This window comes from Sceloporus occidentalis, unplaced genomic scaffold, assembly GCF_023333645.1.
Source record: "Sceloporus occidentalis isolate IW3139 unplaced genomic scaffold, rSceOcc1.0.p SCAF_3, whole genome shotgun sequence".
Classification (NCBI taxonomy): domain Eukaryota; kingdom Metazoa; phylum Chordata; class Lepidosauria; order Squamata; family Phrynosomatidae; genus Sceloporus; species Sceloporus occidentalis.
The window spans coordinates 120,424,848-120,447,686 of NW_028316983.1; the positions used below are offsets into that span (position 1 = coordinate 120,424,848).

The 22,839-nt window shown below is 42.1% G+C and overlaps 1 protein-coding gene across 1 annotated transcript in view; it reads right to left on the reverse strand.

Annotated features, from left to right (window-relative positions):
- TNN (tenascin N) overlaps positions 1-22,839 on the reverse strand; it is a 57,283-nt gene that overhangs the window by 19,157 nt on the left and 15,287 nt on the right. The window contains exons 6-10 of the mRNA XM_089518742.1: positions 10,483-10,746; positions 8,924-9,187; positions 5,946-6,076; positions 4,997-5,129; positions 1,732-1,883 (exon numbers count right to left, since the gene is read on the reverse strand). Of these exons, the coding sequence (XP_089374868.1) occupies positions 1,732-1,883; positions 4,997-5,129; positions 5,946-6,076; positions 8,924-9,187; positions 10,483-10,746 (944 nt within the window). The remainder of the gene's footprint in view (positions 1-1,731; positions 1,884-4,996; positions 5,130-5,945; positions 6,077-8,923; positions 9,188-10,482; positions 10,747-22,839) is intronic.

Here is a 22,839-nt window from a genome sequence, read left to right on the forward strand (position 1 = left end):
TAATTTGGTGTCATCTGCAAATATGATAAGCAAGCCCTTTATGCCTTCATCCAAGTCATTGATAAAGATGTTGAATAGCACTGAGCCTAGGACATAACCCTATGGCAGTCCACTGGTCTCTTCTCTCCAGGAAGAAGAACCATTGCTGAGTAACCTTTGAGTTCGACTGGTCAACCAATTAAAAATCCACCTAACAGTTCCATTGTCTAGCCCACATTTTATTACCTTGTTTGCCAGAATATAATGGGGGACTTTGTCAAAGGCCTTACTGAAATCAAGATAGCATAATATGTAGCATAATAATGTAGCATTATTATTATTATTATTATCCCACCCGATTGCTTTTTGTAGAGAGGCGGGATATAAAATTATTATTATTATCATTATCATTACACTACATCCACAGCATTGCTTTCATCTACCAAGCTGGTAATTTTATCAAAAGAAGAGAGCCTGGCATGACTTGTTTTTGAGACTTTGTGCAATTATAGCATTCCTCTTTTTGTGGTTATGGAATTTTTTCATGGAGTGAGGCAGGTAAGATATAAACTGTTTTTGTTGTTGTTGTTGTTGATGGTTACAGGAAACACTTTGATTTGAAGCACACCTAGCCCTCCAAAAATGTTTTTTAAAAATGCTAGGGAACATCTTGTGAGGGGAAGGGCTAGAGAAGCTGGTGGTAAAATGAAGAGACAGAGATTTTCTTTTTGTTCTGATGTTCTTTTTGCCTGTTCACCAGTATGGAGGTGTGGATGAGTGTTTAGCCTGGATGTATGTCTACTTCTCCTAGCACCACCACCTTGTCCTCAGGGAAACGAGTTCTAACAAAAAAAAAACCTGAGTTCAAAATATTGCATAATATCTCCATCATCGCCTCCAATCAACTTCATTCAGACTGTGGAAAATTGAACAGTTCAAAGAAAATTTCAAAGAATCTTAGGCAGGTTACACACCGCCACTAACGACGCACTCTGTGAGTGTTAGGGTTAGGAAGGGGCGTCCTAGGGTTAGGAAGAGTTGCCCCTTCCTAACCTGCCCTGTCCCCAACACGCGCGGAGCGCGTCGTAAGTGGCAGCGCCCATCCACATGGGCGCCACCATTTTGACATCTTGGACGCTGTGTGTCCAGATGTGTCGCAGCGGAAGTGATGCTGCGAGGGTGCGCTCCGCCCCTCGCAGCACCACTTCCACGTTTTGAAAAGGAGCGCCATTTCGGCACTCCTTTTTCGCTGCTGAGGGAAGCCTCGCAGTCTGGCCGCTGGGGCTTCCCTACGCAGCGAATGGCGGTGGCGGGAAAACGGCCCCTTGAGGGCCATTTGTAACCCACCTTAGACATTCTGTAGGTTAAATCAGAAGACAGGCAGAGAAATATACAGGGCTTGGGGAATAATAATGAAACAAAACAGAGAACATCCATTCATACCTAACAGTGGATATTCAAAATAAAGTTCTATAAATATACTGAGGTCCTGCATGAACTGTTGCATTCTTCTCATGAGTGTTAATTCCCAAGGCACACTGAACCTGTGCCTTAACCTGCAACTCCGCAGGTTTACAGAGATAAGAAGATCACTTTCGATGTGTTGCTTATAGTGTCAGCCCTGATTTACAGTATCCATAGAATGAAAGGAGCAAACTCAGAAGTGGGAGTGCTTTGGGAAAAGACCAAAAAGAAACCAGTTCTAAAAGCATTCAAAATATCAGCATCTTTCAGGGACAGAGCAACACTCACTATCCAACCACCTCCATCTGTGATCATGTCGCAGAACACTTCTAGAGGCCTGTTGACATCCCCATTCAGGTAGATGGTGTACATGCCATTGGTAGAATGCCCATTTTGCTGGAGCTGGCTGCAATCAGCAGGGTAGGGATAGCGCAAGCTGACTGCAGGAACAAAGCAGATTAAAAGTGTTTGATTTTTGTTTTCTTTTTTAAAGTCAGACAGAGAAGTGAACAATTTGGGATATAAATGTTTGACTACATCTCAGTTTGATCCCAACAGAAGCTACAGAAAAGACAGCTTATTCCACTTCCCCCTCTGACAATCCACTATCGTATCCATGTCCCTAACAGCCTTTCTGAATGTACACATGAACTGACACAGGGTAGTGGATAACCCAACAAGTAATGAGCCAGGGATGTGCCAGTTCAAAACTGACTTTAGCCATGAAAGCATAAAGGCCAATCAGTCTGACAGAAAATACTTCTTGTTCAAGTCAGAGGGATGGGTTTTGCTGCAGAAGTAATCATGAAAGAAAGCACCATTTTAAGGCTGTCATCTAATTATTAGACAAGCATTTTGTGCTTGCCTGTTTAATTCCTAAGTATATTGATACATTTTGCTGGCTTTAATTCTCATCAGAGGCTCAGCTAACACTTCAAAGAGCAAAAATGCACCTTTTCCTGGGTTTGGTCATATTCAACCAGCAGTTCTAAACAGAGCAGACCCACTAAATCAAATGCTGGAGGGTAAATCAACAAGTACATAAATCCCACTAATTCTCTAGTTCATTCATAGCTGCCCTTCCTATTCCTAGTCTTCTTCTTATTTCTCGACTGCAATCATAATTCTGATCTATGTTTTAGCCTAGGTACGGGAATCCAACTATTTTAATTTCTTCATTGTTTAGGTTGAATTTCTTCCATGGTCATTATTTTTGTTTTCTTTACATTCAGCATTAAGTCTGCCTTTGTACTTTCATCTTTGACCTTCTTTAGTAATTGTTCCAAGTCTGTGATGTTTTGTCTAGTAATATGGTGTCATTCACATATCTAAGATGGTTGACATTTCTTCCTCCTATCTTCACTCCTCCTTCTTTTGAGTCTAACCTTGCTTTTCTTATGCTGTTTTCTGCATACAAGTTGAACAAATAGAGTGACAGAATGCAATTCCTGCCTGACCTCTTTGCCAGTTGGGAACCATTCTGTTTCTCTATATTCTGTTTTAATGGTAGCCTCTTTCCTAAGTACAGATTTCTCATCGAGACTGTCAGGTGTAGTGGCATTCTCATGTCTTTAAGCGTCATCCATAGCTTTTCATTATCTATGCAGTCAAAGGCTCCTTCTGACAAGTCAGACTCCAAGCCTTCCATTGCAATATTTTGTGAGGTTCCAAATGTCTTTCTTGCAGCTACTATTCACATCTAGAGTTTGAAAGGTGAATGAGGGTCAGGGAATTTCAGCAGTCATCCTCACAGTGTTTGGCCACTGGATGAAAATCCAAACTCTGCCCCCTTTTCTCATTAATGTGAAAAAGGGGCTTGGAGAAAGAGGCTTTTCCTGGATGTAAGTGCCACTGAAGTAAACGAGACTTACTTCCAAGTAGAAACATATAGGATGATACTGTGGGCTCATTCCCACTTGCAGTTTAAACCGATTCCTGATTCCGCCTCGCTCCGTGTTGAAAATCGATTCCCAAAGGTCCCTCATTCCCACTATCAAAGCGGTATTTTTTTTTCCAGTGTAATTGCACTTTTTTGGCATGGTTATAGTCCCCACTAGTTGTATCACTTCAAATTGACTCTGGGTGAGGAGGAAGCCGGGGACGGAGGGAGAAGGAGCCAGCTGGGGACAGAAGGAGCAAACTGGGGACAGGAGGAAACCGGGGAATGGAGGGAGAAGGAGCCAGCCGGGGACAGAAGGAGGAAGCCAGGGATGGAGGGAGAAGCCAGGGAAGAAGGCAGGAGGATGAAGTAAAATTGATAGAATATTCAATTGATTGATCAATCAATTGATCAATCAGCCAAATATTCTATCAATTTTACTTTTAAAAAAATCATTGTCTTCCCCCCCCCCCCCCCTTCATCCTCCTGCCTCCTTCCCCGGCTTCTCCCTCCATCCCTGGCTTCAGACTTCTCCCTCCATTCCCCAGTTTCCTCCTTCTGTCAACTGATCAATCAATCAATCAATTGATCAATCAATTGATTGATCAATCAATCGAATATTCTATCAATTTTACTTTTAAAAATGCACCAGCACAAGTACAAAGGCAGCACTGAGAAGAGGGGAAATGGTGGATCTGCCAAAAACTGAGGAGGGATGGTAAACACCCCTCTGCCATTAATCTCTCACCTCCAGAATGAATTGATTCTAATCTGCCATTCCCACTTACTGAACTCGCTTCAGAATCGATTCTTCTCAAAAGAACCTCTTTAAATCTACTGTCTGGAAAAAAACGGGGGTTTTGGCTTTGCTTCACTTTATCACGACAGGAATCGATCACATTGTGGCAGAAACTGTTTTCAAATGGGAACAGGGGTCATTTACAACGATTGGCAATTCGCTCTATTTCATAGTGGGAACGCACCCTGTGTAAAGCAGATAGCATAGACCAGACAACCTAACTCCCTGACCTCAAGGCCTCCATTATGCATTAATTTTTGCTCCTACAATGACTCATTCACATTCAACTCTGAACTATCCTGACTCTTTTGAGAGTAAGCTATGTATAGTATAGAGATGGGTGACTATTGTCACCCAGGAAGCAACTCCCATCATCCTCCTTGTCAGCATAGCCAGTGATAAGGGATCATCAGTTTCAGATAAACAACATCTGGAGGTTCACAGTTGTTTCCCTCTGAAGCACAGTTGGAACTATTACTTCTTATAATTTGTTACTGTTACTGTGTTTGAAAAGTAGCCTGTTGCCATTAATCACTCCAATGCCGGAAATATAATTCATTCAATCAACCTGTTGCATTGATTATCCATTACTTTCTATTACTTCTTTTGAAGAAAAAAAATCAGTATGGGTAAGAAAAAGGGATAAAACATGACAAATTCTTGTCAAAATGCTTTTAAAATATCTTTTTAAAGTAACTAGAAGCTATTATTTGGTATGCCAATAGTGTAAATTCACTCTTACTCATTGCTTTAGAAATATGACCTTATCACAAACTTGTCTCCCACCCCACCAAGTTACAAGTATTACTTCTAGATTGTTATTTCTAAGTTCTGCCCTGAAATAATGGAAATTTTACTGTAATAACCAGGCCTACCTGTAGTAAAGGTGGTAGTTGCTTTTTTACTCCATCGATCTCCTTTAAAGGCCATAATATATATGGTGTACTTAGTCCCCCGACTAAGGTTTTCTAACACAAACATTTGGTCATTGGGACTTAGCTGTATTTCCTGCCACAAAAAAAAGAAAGAGAGGTTAAAGATTACTTTTCACTAAAAATTCTGCTCCAGCCCATCCTTTCCTTCCTTCCATTTAATGATCTGTTACCTGTGAGAACTGCAAAGGGAAAGGTGGCAGAAAGAACAACAGTAAAGCATTGTGACTCAAAGGGGGATTTTAAAAATTCAGTTTCCCCAGAGATACAAGTAAGATAAATAGTCAATAATCCATGTATATTATGTGTTGAATAAAATCCAGCCAGTATTCAAAAAGGTTTAGGATGCACAGGCAGAATGCAAGTAAATTTATTCATTTGTGTGTTTTATTTGTTTTTAACTTTTAATGGTTTTTTTCCTTTTGTCCAAGGAAAGTTGTGTTCTGCCTCACATCAACAGGAGGTGCAAAATCCATAATTTCACAAAGAATCTCAAAAACATTGACATTGTTTTTTCCATTCCTAGCACAGAAAGTCAATGCAAAAACGGACTTTTCAGAAAAGTCCTGAAGATTAATCCCTTCATTATATGGGATTTTCTATACGTTACATCTTTCAGGAGTGTAATTTGGAGAGAAGTAGCATATACCTACGTAAGTAGAAATGCAGAAACAGATTTGAATGCTGCATGTTTCACATATGTACTCTTGTCAGAGAGTATGGACTGGCTCTGTGGCTCCCTGCTGAGTGTAATCCTGGTGGCACACCTGGGTGTGTTACTGTGCAATGTCTGAAATATCCCTGTGAGACCTATCCACTGAAAATCTCACATGCTTTTAACTGCTGGCCTGGCTAGTCTCCTCTGCATTCACATAGCAATTCACAGACTTACCCTGGTGGTGCCATCTGGTTCTCGATAGGTGAGGAGATAACCACTGATCTCGGCATCAGGTGCTGTCCATGTGACAACTCCACTGGACTGTGTCACCTCTGATACACGGACATTCCTGGGAGGGTCAATTTCTAGGCCAAACAAAAAGCAGGGGCCAATTCAGTATTCAAATGGTGGGCTGTGTTTGGAGAGTAACTGTGTTTATTTTGAGAGTTGTCTTTCCCATGTTTGAAAAGAAGTGTTAGACAAAGCGCTGGAAGTTCCCTTCCTCCTCCCCATTTCCATGGCAGCTGGAAATTCTAACTGTTAGCTGTTAGAATAAACTGTTAGATGCCTCTGGTGCATTAGTAATATCTGTTGCTCAAAAAGAGTAAATTCCAAGGAGGCAGTGATTTGCTTTTTACAGCTGTGGTTCTCAAGTGGTGGGATGGGAGTCCCAGGGTCCAAAACACACTGCAGAAATAATCCAGTTTGAGACCACTTTAACTGACCTGGCTCAGTCCTAGGTAATTCTGAGAACTGTAGTTTTGTGGGACATTTAGCCTTCTTTGTCAGAGATCTCTGGTGCCACAATAAACTACAATTCCCAGCATTCTCTAGCACTGATGCAGGATTATCAAACTGGATTATTTCTGCAGTGTGTTTTGGACTTTGGAGGCCCTGGTCCCTTCTCCTCTTCTCAAACTTTTCTATGTGTAAAATTTACTCATGCATTGAGTTAAACATTGGATTTAATTTTTAAAAAACTGCTCTAATCTGTATGATGTTCAGATGTTAAAATATGAATATACACAAATGAGTGAATGAAAATATGAACACAAAATAAATTATTTTTATTCATTACATGGAGAGATCTTGTAGCACCTTTGAGACTAACCGAAAGAAATTGGCAGCATGAGCTGTTGTAGACTTCAGTCTGCTTCCTCAGATGCATTTGTCTGTGAAGTCTACAAAAGCTCTTGCTGACAATTTCTTTCTTTCAGCTAGTCTCAAAGGTGCTACAAGATCTCTCTACGTACTGATTCTACAGACTAACATCATATATTAGATTGTGGGGGTGCAACATCCATATGTAAAGGGGAGTCCTTCCAAGGGTAAAAAGTCTGAGTACCACTGATTTAAAGGAAAATCAGTACACCTGTCGCACAATAGCAGTCTCTCCAAGCCCACATTTCATTCCAGTTACATTTAGGATCTCAGTTCAGTTATATATTCAGGTTTGAATCCTATAGGCCAGGGCAAGGGCTGGGAACCTTGGGACCTCCATCTGCTTCTAACTACAGTTTCCATAATCCTGTACTGCTGGCCATGCTGGCTAAGGCTTCTGAAATAAAGGGTCAAACGTTCTCTACCTCTGTTATGGAGGGTAAAGACTACAGTGCACACACACTTGAGGCTAAACCCCATGGAGCGCTATGAGAGTCACTTTAGAAACAACATGCTGAAAGAGGCCAATGGGCCCACAAAAAAGAGAGACATAAAGAAAGACAGGAACAATCATGGAGCTACTTATGGAGTGACTTTACAGACCCGAAGGTCAGCAAAAGAAATTGGGAACACTTGTGTGAAAAGCAGGAACCTTTCAGATGGTTAAAGTATGTGGAACTGGGCAAGCAACCCTGCAGCATGGAAATGTATCCTGAGCATAAGTGGATATCTTTCAACATTTCACAGATGAAAATTGGGACATATGTGACCAAGCAACATCAGGAGTATGGGCAAGATGGCAAAAGATAATCATCAGTGAAAAATAGAAAAGCTAGGAGATGCTACAGCACTTTGCTTTTGCCTGAGTCTACTGGGAAGAGCATGACTTTGCTGCCTCCTCTCCTCTCCCCCCAGCTGAGTTAATGGAATGTAGACTACTTTTACACTTTGAACTCACTTCACACCAATGGAAGCAAGCTGTGGGGGCAAAGGGGAAAGATGAAGGAAGAGAGAGAAACTGGGACATTTTAAAAAGAGCTGAAAAAGTGGGATGGCAGAAGATTAATTGACTGTCCCAACCAAATCAGGACAGTTAGCTTTGACTCTCCTCACCACCCAGTACCCACTTTTTAACAACCCAATATGTTACCATCTCTCAAAGAAATCATGAGCTACTCCTGTCTTTTTCTACACAGCCCAACAGTGTCTTAAAAGAGAACCCATCTTTCAGCATTAAAAAAAAAACAACTATGCCTTCCCCCTCCTACCATGAGTGATAGGAACTGTGGGAGAAGGAAACATGTTGGCAAAAATACATAATGGCCTGTTACAGACTGCCAAAATAAAGCTGCTTCGGGTCTCTTTGGAGGTATGCTATTTAAATGATGCATGGGTCCTAAGAGTCTGGAGGCCGCACCAAAGCCACACTCCATTCCTAAGCACTGGAGTGCAGCTTTGGTGCAGCTTCCGGATTCTTAGGGTGCATACATCATTTAAACAGCATACCTCCAAAGAGACCCAAAGCAGCTTTATTTTGGCAATCTGTAACAGGCCAATATTATTGACAGGGAATTAATTGATGGAGACCTGTACAAGGCATGGTTATTGTAATTTGGACAGCAGAGGGAGCTGTAAGGCACCAAATACTAGGTTTTGCTAGACTTGAGCATACCAGAAGGTGATCAGCATTATCAGTGCTGTTCTTGATGCTTAAGGGGGAAAAAAATCAAAATGCCACTTTACTCCCATTCATTAATATGATACTCACTTCACCAGAAACCTTTCCAGTGGGGACCTCATGCCATCCAAACATATGCCTAACTGTTTCAGCACTGCTGGTTATGCTGATGGTATATAGCTTTGGTACTGCTAGAAGCAGTAAACAAAAATGTTTTGGCCAACAATCACAGCAGGCCAAGGAAAAAGAGATAGGTATTGAATAAGCTGTGACAGTAGTGCAACGCCACTCCCAGCTGCCAGAAAAATTATATTGTGTATAGAACACTGGAATTTTTAAAAAAGAAAATGGAGCAACCAAGACATCTTATTACCTGTCACAGTTTTTGTGCTGGCCCTCTTGCTCTGCAGGCTTCCCTTTACAGCCCAGATGGAAATAACGTATTCCATGCCTGGCTTCAGTCCAGTTAAGGTGGTGCTGGTCTTATCCTTCCCAACAGCTATCTCTCTATTTTCTCCATCAGCAGAGATGTAGCTGACTATGTATCGGTCTATGGGAGCCAAAGCCTTGTTCCAAGAGATAGTAGCTGTATTCTCGGTTGCTTGATCTGTTTTCAGGTTTGTAGGGCCATCTATTTCTATAAAACAAAATGTAGTTGTTAATAATCTTTTTCTTTCACTGTTAATTGATTATATACAGTCATCCCTCCAAGTCCGTGGACTTGAGATCTGCAGAGGGGCGACCGCCATTAATGCCAATGGGGCACGCACCCTGCATGTATGCACAACCATTTTGGAGCTTGCAGGGCAGGGGGGCAGAATGAATCGTCCACAAGTTCCAAGGCCCAGCTGTATTTTCTTTTTGAGACTTCCAGATTGGCTTTGTTTTCACTGTAAGCGATCTTGTTATATTGATCACAGGTCTTTACTGACAAAAAATTGCACCACTATGGGCAGACTTGCCAGCAGGTATCTCAAATGTCATACTTTGATTCTTGAGGAATCTGAATGATTAAAATGAGGAATCTGGGAAGACAGAACTGACAACTGTCCATGCAAATAAACAATCTTTGTAGAACATTTGTGAAACCAAAGCGATGTCAAGGAAATGTTCACAGACACACATGCTGCTCATACAAATTATACCAGTGATTACAGTTGCACAGGAAGCTTTTATGGGAATGAGGTCATCATCACATGATCACCTCTGAACAAGTACTGTGAAGAAAACCTCATGACAAGGTTGCCTTAGGGTTGCTACCCATTGGAAATGACTTGAAAGCACACACCAACTGCCACAGTTGTCATCCCCTTACATGTATTTATTATACAAAACTATACAACTGAGCACTAAAGTAAGAATTGTCCAAGCCATAGTATTTGCCATCACCATGAACGAATATGAGAGCTAGACGGTGAAGAAAGCAAGAAAGGAAAAAAATTAACTCCTTTCAGCTGTGGTGCTGGAGAAGAGTGCTGAGGATACTGTGGGCAGACAAAAAACAAATAAATGGGCCCTGGAACAGATCAAGCCTGAAATCGCCCTGGAAGCCATGATGACAAAACTGAAGCTGTCGTATTTTGGCCACATCATGAGAAGGCTCAACTCATTCAAAAAGACAATAATGCTAGGAAAAGTGGAAGGCAGCAGAAGGAGAGGAAGACTATACACCAGATGGGTAGACTCAATGAGGGATGTCATGGGCCTGAATCTGCAAGACTGAAGCAGAGCAGTGGAGGATAGGGTGACTTGGAGATATCTCATCAACAGGGTTGCTGTAAGTATGGGCTGATTCGAGGGCAGTTAACAACAACAGAATGAAATGTCTGAAAAAGGCTACGTATCAAACAAAACAAAATTAAAAAAAAGATAGCACAGTAGGAAAGAAAGCAATGAAAATCGCATTGGATTTCATGATATAACATGGGCTACCTGTTTCTGCTTCTGTGCTTGCCTTCCTGCTCTGCTGGGTTCCCTTCATGGCCCAGATGTAGATAGTATACTGCGTGCCTGGTTTCAGTCCCATCAGTGTAGTGGTCCTCTTGTCCTTGCCTACAGACATCTCTTTGGTATCACCATCAGCTGAAGTGTAGCTCACTATGTATCTGTCTATGGGAGCCTGGGCCCCATTCCACGAAATGGTAGCTGTGTCTTCTGTCACATGGCTGGTTTTCAGATTAGTTGGGCCATCAATTTCTGTGAAAGGAACAAAAGGTTTTGGGGAGAACACTAATTCTAGCAAGATAGCCTTCCCGAGTGTGTGTGTGTGTGTGTGTGCGAGAGAGAGAGAGAGGGGGAGAGAGAGAGAGAGAGGCTATAAAAGATATAACACCTTCCCTGCTCTCACCAATTAAAAATGGCTTAAATCAACCTTACAGAAACTAATATTTAGGGAACTTAGAAGATAGTCACTTCAGCGAAATTAACCCCAAAGAGGAATGCAGTTTACCACTGAAGTTCATATTTCCAAAAGTTTGCAGTTTCTCTTTTTTAAAGTGCAAGCAAAACCACTATATATGTGTGTTTGCATGCATGCTTTGGACAGTCCTCTTCTGAATAAAGATGCCCCTTCATGCTGATAGCAACTAGCAAGTCTTAGTTCTACCATGGAAGACTTGGCACCAATTCAGATGAAGTGGTAACTGTGGTAGCCAACACTCCACCCAGGTCTGCCCTCCCTTCCCCTACAGATCCTGGGTCTGTCATGAGATGGCCCAGCCTTGCATATCTTCAGTGCAGAGCCATTATTTGATGTGAACATTATACTCTGCTAGGGCACTGATTTGCATGCATTATCTCATCCTCAGTTTTTACAATAAAGGCAGGACAGCTGGGGTCCATCCACAACTGTTTGCCATTACAGCTAAATGGGCTTCCAATTTCTGAAACAGGGTACTTTCAGTACCATACTGTTGTCTTCTTGCCCTGCTTGAGAGTGCCCCAAAACCTTTGGACAGGCTCTGCTTGAAACAGGATGTTGGGTATGATGAAACCAGATCCAGCAGGGCTCTTCTTATGTCTTAGTGGAAAAGCCATTGCAGACATTTCACAGCGCAAAAAAGTTTGTTTCAGTGCAGTTCCTCTAGAAAAACACTTCTCTTTCTTCTTTTAGGGTGCTGAAGAGAACTAAGGGCCCGAACAGACAGGCCAAAATAAAGCTGCTTTGGGTCACTTTGGCCTGAAGTACAGCTTTGCCGTAGCTTCTGGCCTCTTAGGACCCATGCATCACTTAAACAGCATACCTCCAAAGTGACCCGAAGCAGCTTTATTTTGGTCTGTCTGTTCGGACCCTAAGATTGCATTGCTGGGTGAAATAATTTGTTCTATTTGGAGCCCACAACCAAAATGCCATTTGTGATCTGTATTTGCTAGAAAAAGTGTGTCACAACAGCTACGTGGGCAAGAGAAGAAGGGATTTCAGCTGAAGAAACAGCAGAATGAGAGCAACAGAAAGACAGGGCTGGAAGAAGAAATAAATGCTTTGGATCAGCTATGGGTGAGCTAATGCTTCAGGACTAACAAAAAACCATACTTCTTAGACATTGCATTTGTGAATCACAATTCTGACTAGATGTGTGAAGTAGCTAACAACAGGCTTACAGCAACTGAAGATCTAAAAATTAAACTAAGAAGGAAACAACCTCAAATAAGATCAGTATTGTATGAGAAGGGGCATGTAGGAAAGCATTGAAGGGCTAGATCTAACATGCAAATGTATTAGAAATATATCTTGCTGCTAATTTAATGGATTATTAAGAATTTCACATGTTGAATTATTATGCTGACTTAATAATTGTTACCAAGCAAAATCTAAGTTAAATAAATATGTTTTAGTATTTCCACAGTGGGCTGGTTAAAGAATAATTTAATGACATTTCAACTCTGCATCACTACTGCTTCGCGTCTGAGCAAAAACATTTAAGACTGCAATCTTATATAACCAACTTTAGAAGAAGCCAACTGAACAATGAGTGTTGGATTTATTTCTGAATAAAAACAAACAGGATAACGCTTTAGCAAACAGAGTAGTAAAGAGGCTCTTTCAGAGCTTGACAGTAACGGAAAGAAACAATTTACTTTATAAGGTCAAATCAAAAATAAACATTTTACCATTTATAAAAAAAACACCAGACACAGCTGGGTTCTAAATTTCACATAGGTCAACTGAAGCAGCATAGTTTTTTACTTCAAGACTAAAAAGCTCCACAATCTCATAATTATACATTTCATGATCCAATTTGGAAATATGAGAGGTATATTTGCAGCTAATCCTCAGGGTGAAGATCATCAGTAATCTAACTGAATAGCCCTTTTTAGGTATTTGAGGTTCTTGAAATGTATTGCCTCAGTAAGCCTTTAAAAGATCTGTATGGTTGTGGGTAGGACCCAAATACCAGATCTCGTCTGATCTTGGAAACTAAGCAGGGTCATCCCTGGTTAGTACTTGAATAGGAGACCACCAATGACTTCCAGGTGCTGTAGACTATGGCGCCTTACAGACGGGTCCATAGAGGCACTGTTGTTACGTGCGAGGGGCAGTGCTTCTTGATGCGCCTTGTCCCTTGCGCGTAATGAGTGCATCAAAATGGCAGCACCCTATACAGATGGGCGCCGCCATTTTGACATCGTGGACGCACAGCGTCCAGACGTCGCACGGTGGAAGTGACGCTACGAGTGCGCACCTTGCGGCACCACTTCCAGGCCACAGAAAGAAGCGCCATTTTGGTGCTTCTTTCTTGCTGCGCCCGGGAACCACATGGTTTGGCTGCTGCGGTTCCTGGACTCAGCAACCGGCAGCGGCGCGAGGCCGCCCGTTTTGGGTGGTCTGTAACGCGCCTATATTTCACAGGAATTGGCAAAAACACCTGTGCTTATTCCATGGCTAAGAAAACCCTATGAAATTGATGGGATAGCCATAAACTGACACGATGAAGGCACATATACACAAATGGTAGTGGTTCAGAATTATCTCCATATTGCAGATATGTGGGCTGAAGTTGAAAAAATAGCACCCTGTTTAATGGTGTCACCCAGTGAGAGATTATGCCTGGGGTGAGATTAGATATCCCAATAGCAGGTATTTTTAGTAGTTCTGAAATGACGGCACCTCTCCTGGACTTTAGTATGTGTCTCCATATTCTATACTGCCCAAGGCTTCCTGATGTTACCTGTCACCATTATAATGCTTGTCCCATTGCTTTGCTGGGCTCCTCTCTCAGCCCAGAGGTAGATGAAGTACTCCACGCCTGGCTTCAGGTGTTTCAAGATTGTGCCGTTCTTGTCTTTGCCCAAAGATAATTCATTAGAGTCCCCACTGGCAGAACCGTAGATCATCATGTATTTGTCAATGAGAGACTCAACTTCACTCCAAGACAGGGAAGCTACACTCTCTGTCACTTGCTCTACCACCAGGTTTTGGGGGCTGTCGATTTCTTTAAAAAAGAGATTTTAAACCAAAAAGTTGAACAATGGTGCTAGAATAAGGTTGTCCTGCATCATCTGGATGGTTGTGATTATTGTGAGTTGATGGGGCTACAGCCATTTTACAGCATTCAGACTCCATTCTGAGAGTCAACCAAATGACATTTCTTTCCTCTGTGTATTGCTCAGTCTGTCACTAAAAGTGCATCCACATTGCAGAAGCAATCCAGGCTGACACCACTTTAACTGCCATGGAGCAATCCTGTGGAATTCTGGGAACTGTAGTTTGTTGTGGCATCAGCCCTCTGTGATAGAAAAGGCTAAATGTCTCACAAAACCATAATTCCCAGAATTCCAAAACTTTGAGCCATGGCAGTTACAGTCCTGGATTATTTCTGCAGTGTGGCTGCAGCCCAAAACAATCCCAGGAAGATGGAAGAAACTCTATCCTGCAGGGCCTCATCTGCAATTAAAAACAAGCATGGAAAGGAAACCCAGTGGTTTGCAGCTTGTGACCCTTGCAGAAAAAGGTAAGATCAAGTGCAGGCAATAAAGCAGTATCAACAAAGCATATGATTGGCATATGAACAACCAGAACTGTATTGGTTACAGCTAACCACATGGCATGGGTCCAAGCACCAGATGACTCATCTGCCAACAAATGAAACAAACCCCAGTCTGAAAGCAGAGGAAAAGTTAGAATCACACACACACACACACATATGAAAAGAACCCACAAAAGCCACTGTGTGATTTTCTTCTGCCATCTGAGTGTGTCCTTATTTCCCCCACCTCAACATTCCTTAAGGTGACCCCTGAGGTGAAGATAATGGGCACATCAGCCCAGTTCCTTCCAAACTGCATCCTGCCTTATGCTCAAATCACCCAAATCTGTGACCAAAAAAAAGTAAATCATGCACTGACTAAAAGTTAAACAGATTAAGAATAAAAACACATGAACTTCAAAGCCCAAATGCAGACTGTTCCCTGGAAGACCCATTTTAAACTTGTCCAGCAAGGTAGACCGGAAACATTGCTCAAAGACATAGCTTTGCCAAATCAGTATGCAAAGGGTTCTTGTAGCAGACTAACGGAAAGAAAGAAGCTGGTAGTATGAGCTTTGAGTCTACAAGTCTCATTCGTTCTCTCTGTTATCCTCAAAGATGCTAAAAGATCCATTTGTATAAAAGAAACTCCCTTGTCCTGGTTTCCGGGGCAGCCCCACCTCCAGTCAGTGCCAATTTACCACTCTTCTTGCCCCTGCAAAAGGTATGCAAAACTATGGCAGGCTTCTGGTAAAGAGGAAGATGGGAAGGAAAGTAGATACTAGTGAACACCATGGAACAGAAACCCTCTGCTACCAGTTAGCATATACATGCAGAGGGAAAAGCAGGAAATTCATTTATTTATTTTATATGCCAACTTTCTGCCAGAGTGGGACCCAAGGCAACTCAGAGGAAATTACAACAATATAATTTTAGAAATAATTAAAATCAATTCATTTAAAGCAGTATACAATTTTTAAAAGGATACAAAAAATTTAAAAATAAATAAACAAAGCAACTCCCCAATAAGAAGCCTCCCTGATAGCATTAAATATTACATATAAAAGTCTTTTTTTTAAAAAAGGTCTTGGGCTGTATCTGCATCAAGTCAGCAAAGGGAAAGCAGGGAGGTGGCCAACCTAGCCTTCTGTGGACGGGAGTTCCAGCAGGTGGGACCAGCTACTGAGAAGACTCTCAGGAAGGGAAGGGAAGGGAAGGCTGAGGACCCAAGCTTCTGGCTGAAATTGTGCATGCCATGCCTCCTACGAATCAGTAAGAGGCAAAGCAGATGGTCCTCAGAATTGTGCCCATTTTCAAGGTCTATCAACATTTTGTACCAATGCATGTAATTTAGCAGCTGTTTAAGACAGGTGAAATAGGATCTCAAAGGAAGGAAATGGGTAAAAATGCCTGCTTGCCATCAATCTCGTTCAGTAGTTGCTACAACATTTTGCCCCTGAGGCTTTCTGGGGCCCTTTCACACTACACAGTTATAGCACTATGGTTATATTTTAAGGACCATGGCAACATCCCAGGGAATCCTGAATGTTGTAGCATCTGAAGCTTAGGGTGGCATATTTAAAATTCACATCCAGAGAACTCTAGCACAAACAGCAAGTCTGAGAATTCCACAGGATTCAGCAATAGTAGTTAAAAGTGGACTAATGGTGTTAAAATTGCATAGTGTGAAAGGGCCCCAGAATGCTTATCTGACATGCACATTTCTCCCCTATGGCTGGAATCACAAGTTGTTGTCTTTCTCTCATTTCATTTCTTTAGACTCGCAGTTCATCTATTCCCTGGATGAACAGAAGGCTCCTGCTCTGGCAGTACTGAGACAGAAGCACAGTTGGGTTTCCATAATATTAAGACAATGGGCTGCAGGACTCAGATGTACAGCAACAAACGAAATCCACATTAGCAACAATCAGCAAATATAGAGAGCCTGTGCAACAGCAACCACAGAAGTCCCAGTACAGTCCGCCCTTGTCTTACGCAGGGGATCCATTCCGGACCCCGCCGCGTAAGGCGAATTCCGCCTATGCTCGAGCCTCATTGAAAACAATGGGGCTCGTGCGCGACGGCACGGCAGCGTGTGGGGTGCCACGGGCGCGTGCACCCATTCATTTGAATGGGACGTGCCGCCCCTTGCGCCCCACGCGTGCCCACAGCTTGAGTGCGTACGCTCAAGACTGCGTAAAGTGCGCCTGCGTATAACGCGGGCACACTGTACTTGGACAGGTGCTATATCATCTGAGAAGGAACTCTTGGGAAGACCAAACAGAGGATCTTCAAGCCAAGTATTTCTCAAAAGTCGGAGGTCATCTTATACGCTGGGTGTCATCTTATAGAGCAGGTGCTGAAAATTCCAAGCCAGACTGGAGAATCTGCGGTCACCACATATAGTGGGGGGAGCTTAAAAACGGCTGAAGACGCATCCCCGCTGTATGCGGTGATCGTATGAAAGCAGCTACCACTCTGATAGTCTTGGAGACAGGGAGGGCTGGGCTGGCAGGGAGAGCTGACCAATCCAAGTAGGCTTTGTATACAACAAGGTTTCCTGCTAAGTACCTGCATGTCATAAGCATTTGAATTAAAATTACCATATTGAAATCAAATCTGGTGTGCATTGGATGAGGTGAGTATATCCCAAACTCTATATTTTAACTGGAAAAGTTGGAGGTCATCTTATATGCCCAGTCGTCTTATACACCAGAAAATACGGTATCTACTGTCTCCTAAGTCACAGACTAGACCTTCCAGGTCTGGTAATGATTTCTAAAGATGAAGCTTCAGAAGCAGACAACAAAGGCAAAAGAGTAATAATTTTACCTGATCAGTTGTTGTAAGATCACATAATTCAAAAACTACTCTTCAGGAAATGGGATAGTGGCTCAATAGCAAGTCCCGACTACTGGAGACCAGCTTAAGTTTGCTACAATGTGTGGATCTATCATAACATCTAGTGCTTGCCCTCTGCTGCAGCTTCTTTTGAGCCCAGATGTAAAGAATACATTTCCTGCTAGGACCCCAACCTGTCAGGTTGATAGTAATACTTTTATCTGTGCCTACAAATGCTTCTTCAGTGCCATCATCTCCAGTGCTGCATTGCATTGTGAGAGGCTGGTTCTTGTTTAGGGAAATTACAACTGTATTTTCTGTGACATGCTCAAGTCACTAAGACTTGGAAGGATGTTGATTTCATTTAGAAAGGACTTTAAGAAAAGCAAAGAGTTTCAAGTAAGGCTGTTTCATACTCCTATATTTTAAAACAATAAAATAACCTGGACTTCACTTGATGTTGCTTTTCCTGCACCAGGTCTCAGGTAACTTTTACAAATACAGAGTTAAGATAACAAGGAGGATAGGCACTAATTAATACTCAATAGTTATTCATATAACTGGATGGCTATTTTGTAATAGTGCAATATGTACTAGTACAGGCTGAGAGCCAGTGTGGTGTAGTGGTTTGAGTGTTGTACAACGACTCTAGGGGCTGTGGTTTGAATCCCCACTCAACCATGGAACCCCACTGGGTGAGTCACACATTTTTATCTTCAGAAAACCACATGATAGGTTTGCCACAGGGTCGCCATCAGTCAGAAATGACTTAAAGGGCCATAACAATAATATCAAAGTATATTAGAAGATGTGCACTCTTTATAGGTACTGAAGCAGAGCCCACACAGATCCCAGCAGCTTGTGATCTTACAATAAAATGTTGGACACTGTGAATTTGGGCAGCATACTATTCAGTTGGCTTTCTGTGTATGCCCTTCCGATTGCCTTCCCAGTTTCTGGAAGTAGCTTTACCATAACATAAAAGAAATGGTGCTGAGGAGGTTCCTTCTCCTGACCAACCCAAAGCACAAAATGTTCTGATCAACGTTCTTTAAAAGGCCACACCATCTGCAAGATGAAGACATTCCACAGCAATGATCTACTGCTGTAAGCAAAGCAGAATTTCTGGGCAGCAGCCCTCCTTCTTCCTACAGGCCAAGATAATTCTGAAGGCAGAAGAAAATAAAAGCAGTGATCCAAAGCCAAAGTCAATGCTCCAAACAGTAGGAATGTGATGCAGGCAGAAGACACTGAAAGGAACTTCTGTGATTCACCCAGCTTTAAGAAAAACTGTGGCCTGAAAATTTTACTGCAGTAGGAGAGAGCTGTAACATAGCTCCATTTCATATGTTTCTTAAAGAACCATTGAAAGCACCCACCAAAGGAGCCACAGACAATCCTAGAAAGCACAGGTGTGCTGCTAATAATGATCAAGGTTTACACTTTCAAGTGAACTGCTGGGGGAAAATTAAGCTATTAACTTAAAAATGTAATGTTTGAATTTGCCAAGAGGTAACATGAAAGGGCCTCTTTCATACTAACATTGTCATTTGTTTGAAACTTATTACTGATGGCAGATGGAAGACCTCACAATGTATGACCAAGACCTGTATTCCCATGGTCTGAATAACATCACATCAGAGCCTTAATTCATGAATGAAACCAAAAAGCTCTAGCTCAAAACTGTGTGGCCTATCTTGTTCTAAAGCTTGATGGGAGACTGTTCATGTGGAGAACTGACAGAAAAGCAGAAACTGAACCATCCACATGGAACTTTATCGCACACCTTTTTTCCCCATTATGGGAACTGGAAGGGGACGCTCGGGGATGCGCACGACCTGAAAAAAACGGATTTTATCACACAGCGAATCATCCTCAAAAGGGCCCCGTTCCATTCCCCGGCGCCAAGCTGTCCTCGTTCAGTGCTGAGGGACGTTAAATATTCTGGTCGGAAGTCTTCCAAACAAGGAAAATGGTGCCCCTCAGCACTGAACAGGGACGGCTTAGCGCTGGGGGACAGAACGGGGCCCTTTTGAGGATGATTCACTGTGCGATAAAATCTGTTTTTTGCAGGTTGCACGTGGCCCCAAGAGTCCTCATCCAATTCCCATAACAGGAGAAAAATGGTGTGCGATAAAGTTCATGGTCTCAAGGAGAGGGATGCGCCAGAGGAAGATATAAAACGCAATTGCAAACCAAAATCCAGAATGTGGTATCTCAGGTCTTTGTCAGCTGCTCAACCTGAGAACAGGAAAGACTGCTACCAGAATTAGCTGCATATTTCCAAGTTTACCCTCTTCTCCACTCTGGTCAGTTCTGCAGGCTCTTATTGATTTTTTTGTTGATGTTGTTTGTTTGTTTGGGGGGGGGGTTTGTTTTGTTTTTTGTATGACAAGGACAAAATCTGAAGTTCATGGATTATATTCTCCATATCATCTTCCTCTCTAGCTAATTTATTTCTTCTAAAGGTCCAACATCTCACATCTCCTTTAGTCTATTGTTTAATAGTCCCAAATAAGTATAATAACTTTTTCACTATCTGAGGATTCTTATTGTAAAGGATAATTCTTATTGTAAAGGATACTTCAATATTTTAAAATGGATATTATTGTTTGTAACAGGTATCACTGGCATAAAGCTTTCAAAAATAACCTGTGTAAAAACTTGGAAGTAAAATAAATATAAAAATATCAGCACTGAATCCTATGCTAGAAGAAAGGCAGGGTATATTCTAAAGAAATAAATGAGCAATGAACAAACATAAGAATACATTTGCTGGTTATCAGACCATCTATTCCAGCAATTTGGTTTCCAAATGATCACTCAAATCTGCTCTGAACTGATTGGTCTGGCCACTCACAAACAGGGCATGGAGATGGGTTTCCCTTCCTGTTTGACCATAGCAAATGATATTCAGAGATATATCATCACTAAATTTAGAAGTATCATTGCAAGATTAAAAATAAAGAGCAATGAGGAACTAATTAAGACCCAACATACATTGTTAGATGGCAGACTGCTTTGACATAGTAGCTAGAAGACAGTTCTAGAAGCATAATTGGTGGTCCAGAGTTCCTAGTCTTTCCTCATAACTTTGGAAGCAAGAGGTGATTGCTTTACATGGGTTTAGGAAATGTTGGCTGATTTGTCCCATGAATTATCCTCTTCTTTCCACATCTAAACTACATGGCAGGCCCTGCTAAGCGTTTATAGCAGAGAATATAGCTGATGTCACAGTGGAATTCACCTTCAAACATCTATATGGACAAACCCAATTTCCACACAAGGCTGGCAGATGAAGATTCACTCAGTAGGCTGAGATAGTCAGCAACTAGTATTTACAGTATTTACTAGTATTTACTCGTCTAATCCAGTCTTTCCAAAGAAGCCAAATTCTATAGTGCTGCCCCTGAAATTTCTGACCACTTAGGAAAATGGAGAGTGTATAGCAATCAAAATACACAGTATGACTGTACTATGAATACACATCCAGCCTGTCAGCAAAGCAACAGAAGGCCAAAAGCAATACATCTCTTAGGAGAGCCAGTGTAATCCAGGAGTTTGAGACCAGATTTAGATTTAAATCACAGAATAGCCTTAGGCTTCTGTGTGTTCATCATTTGATCAATAAACATGATTTTCTGGCCAACATAGTAAAACTCAAATGGGCATCAATGATCAAATACCACACTTAGAGATTTTGTATCACCCAACACAATTTGGTGGGTCTACATTACAAAACAGTAATTTCTCTATGGGGTGAAACAGATGGACAAAAATAAAGTGGCTTCCAGGTGCTCTGAAGGTGGGGGGTTTATGTGATACACAGCTCCAAAGTGGGTGGAAACTGAAACAAAACTGCACTCTAGGGCTAAAAATCAGAGCAAAAGGAAGCCAGGATACTCCAGTTTAGTGAGGAAAATGTGCATCTTTGTGCCCGCATATAAACACCCCAACACAAGTGCAAAGCACTACAGCAAAGCAAATAAATGAATGTGCAACAACTTCAGTGGAATTAACATACAACATACACAAACCAGACAGTCCACAGGGTGTATGGGGTACAGGGGGCATGCATAGGGGCCCTCCATGATTGTGCTTTGCCAATGTATCACTCACACACTGATGCACCGATGCCCTGCACAGTGTGGCCAATCAAAGAGGTACACATCAAATAGAAGGGCATCTGGAAGGATGTGGGAGGTACTTGAAAGTTGCAGGTGGTGTGTTTATACGACAGTGCATATGCATGGTGGGGGGCCAACAAAACCAATTATCCAGGGGTGCGGTTTGACACCACACCGTGCAGTCAGGCCATGCATATTTGGCCTGCCTTGGGAGTGGGCCATGGGGACAGCGGGGTTTTGACCAGCTTTTTGAAAAGGTGGGAGTGAGCTGCTTTTTCCTGCCCATCTCTTCCATCCCCATGTCAGTTCTGATTATTTTATATGAAATAATCTTGGGAGGCTCAGATTTGCAGTTTTCAAATAGATTTTGAAATTTTCCATTATGGCTTGCTATTTTTTCCTCACAGTCACCACACACGCACATACACATACACAGCCTTTTCCATGCTGTGTGAGGATTCTCTGTGAATTGACAGATTCATAGGGCAAAACATTCAGTTATTGTAGCAATCTAAATACAAATCACTACACTATATCTATAGTTAACACATGGAGTTGGAATCCATGCCCCCACAGGTTTATTTAACACATGGAGGCTTTGTGAGTATACACATAGGAGATTATCGCACCACCTTTCCTCCCATGCTAGATGCAGGATATAAACTTTAATAGGCAGATTTTATCACACATCTCTATGTCCAGGCAGGAGGAAGCCAGTACCCATTCCGGGCATCTCCCACACCTTACAATGAACAGGAAAGTCCCATTCTTTGCATGGTGCGAGAGAAGCCCAGATCGGGTATGGGATGCCTCCTGCCTGGGCATGGAGGTGTGTAATAAAATCTGCCTGTTAAAGTTTACATCCCATGCCTAGGAGGAAAGATCTCCACAGTGGCTATCTTTGGCACTGAGAGATAATGCACATATAGCTTGTACAAACATGCTCTCTGCTCAATATGTTGAGTAGAATCAGTGAGCACAATCCCATTTGCTTACACACATACACTGACCGTACACACATGTTACTTGTTTCACAAGGCTACAATGGGAGCCTTGAAGAGTGGACTGAGGGCAATTTTGAAAATTTATATAACATTTTTGCCAGATTGCTGTGACAGTTATGACAAACAGTAACAATCATGGGTTTTTGTGGGTTTTTCAGGCTATGCGGCCATGTTCTAGAAGATTTATTTCCTGACCTTTCGCCAGCATCTGTGGCTGGCATCTTCTGAGAATGTTTGCCTGGAAAAAGTTGGGTATATATATATATACACTGTGTGAGCCTGGGAATGCAGGAGTGATTTGCATGTGTATTGTTGTGTGCTGATGACAGGCCTCAGGCTGAGAGGCTAATG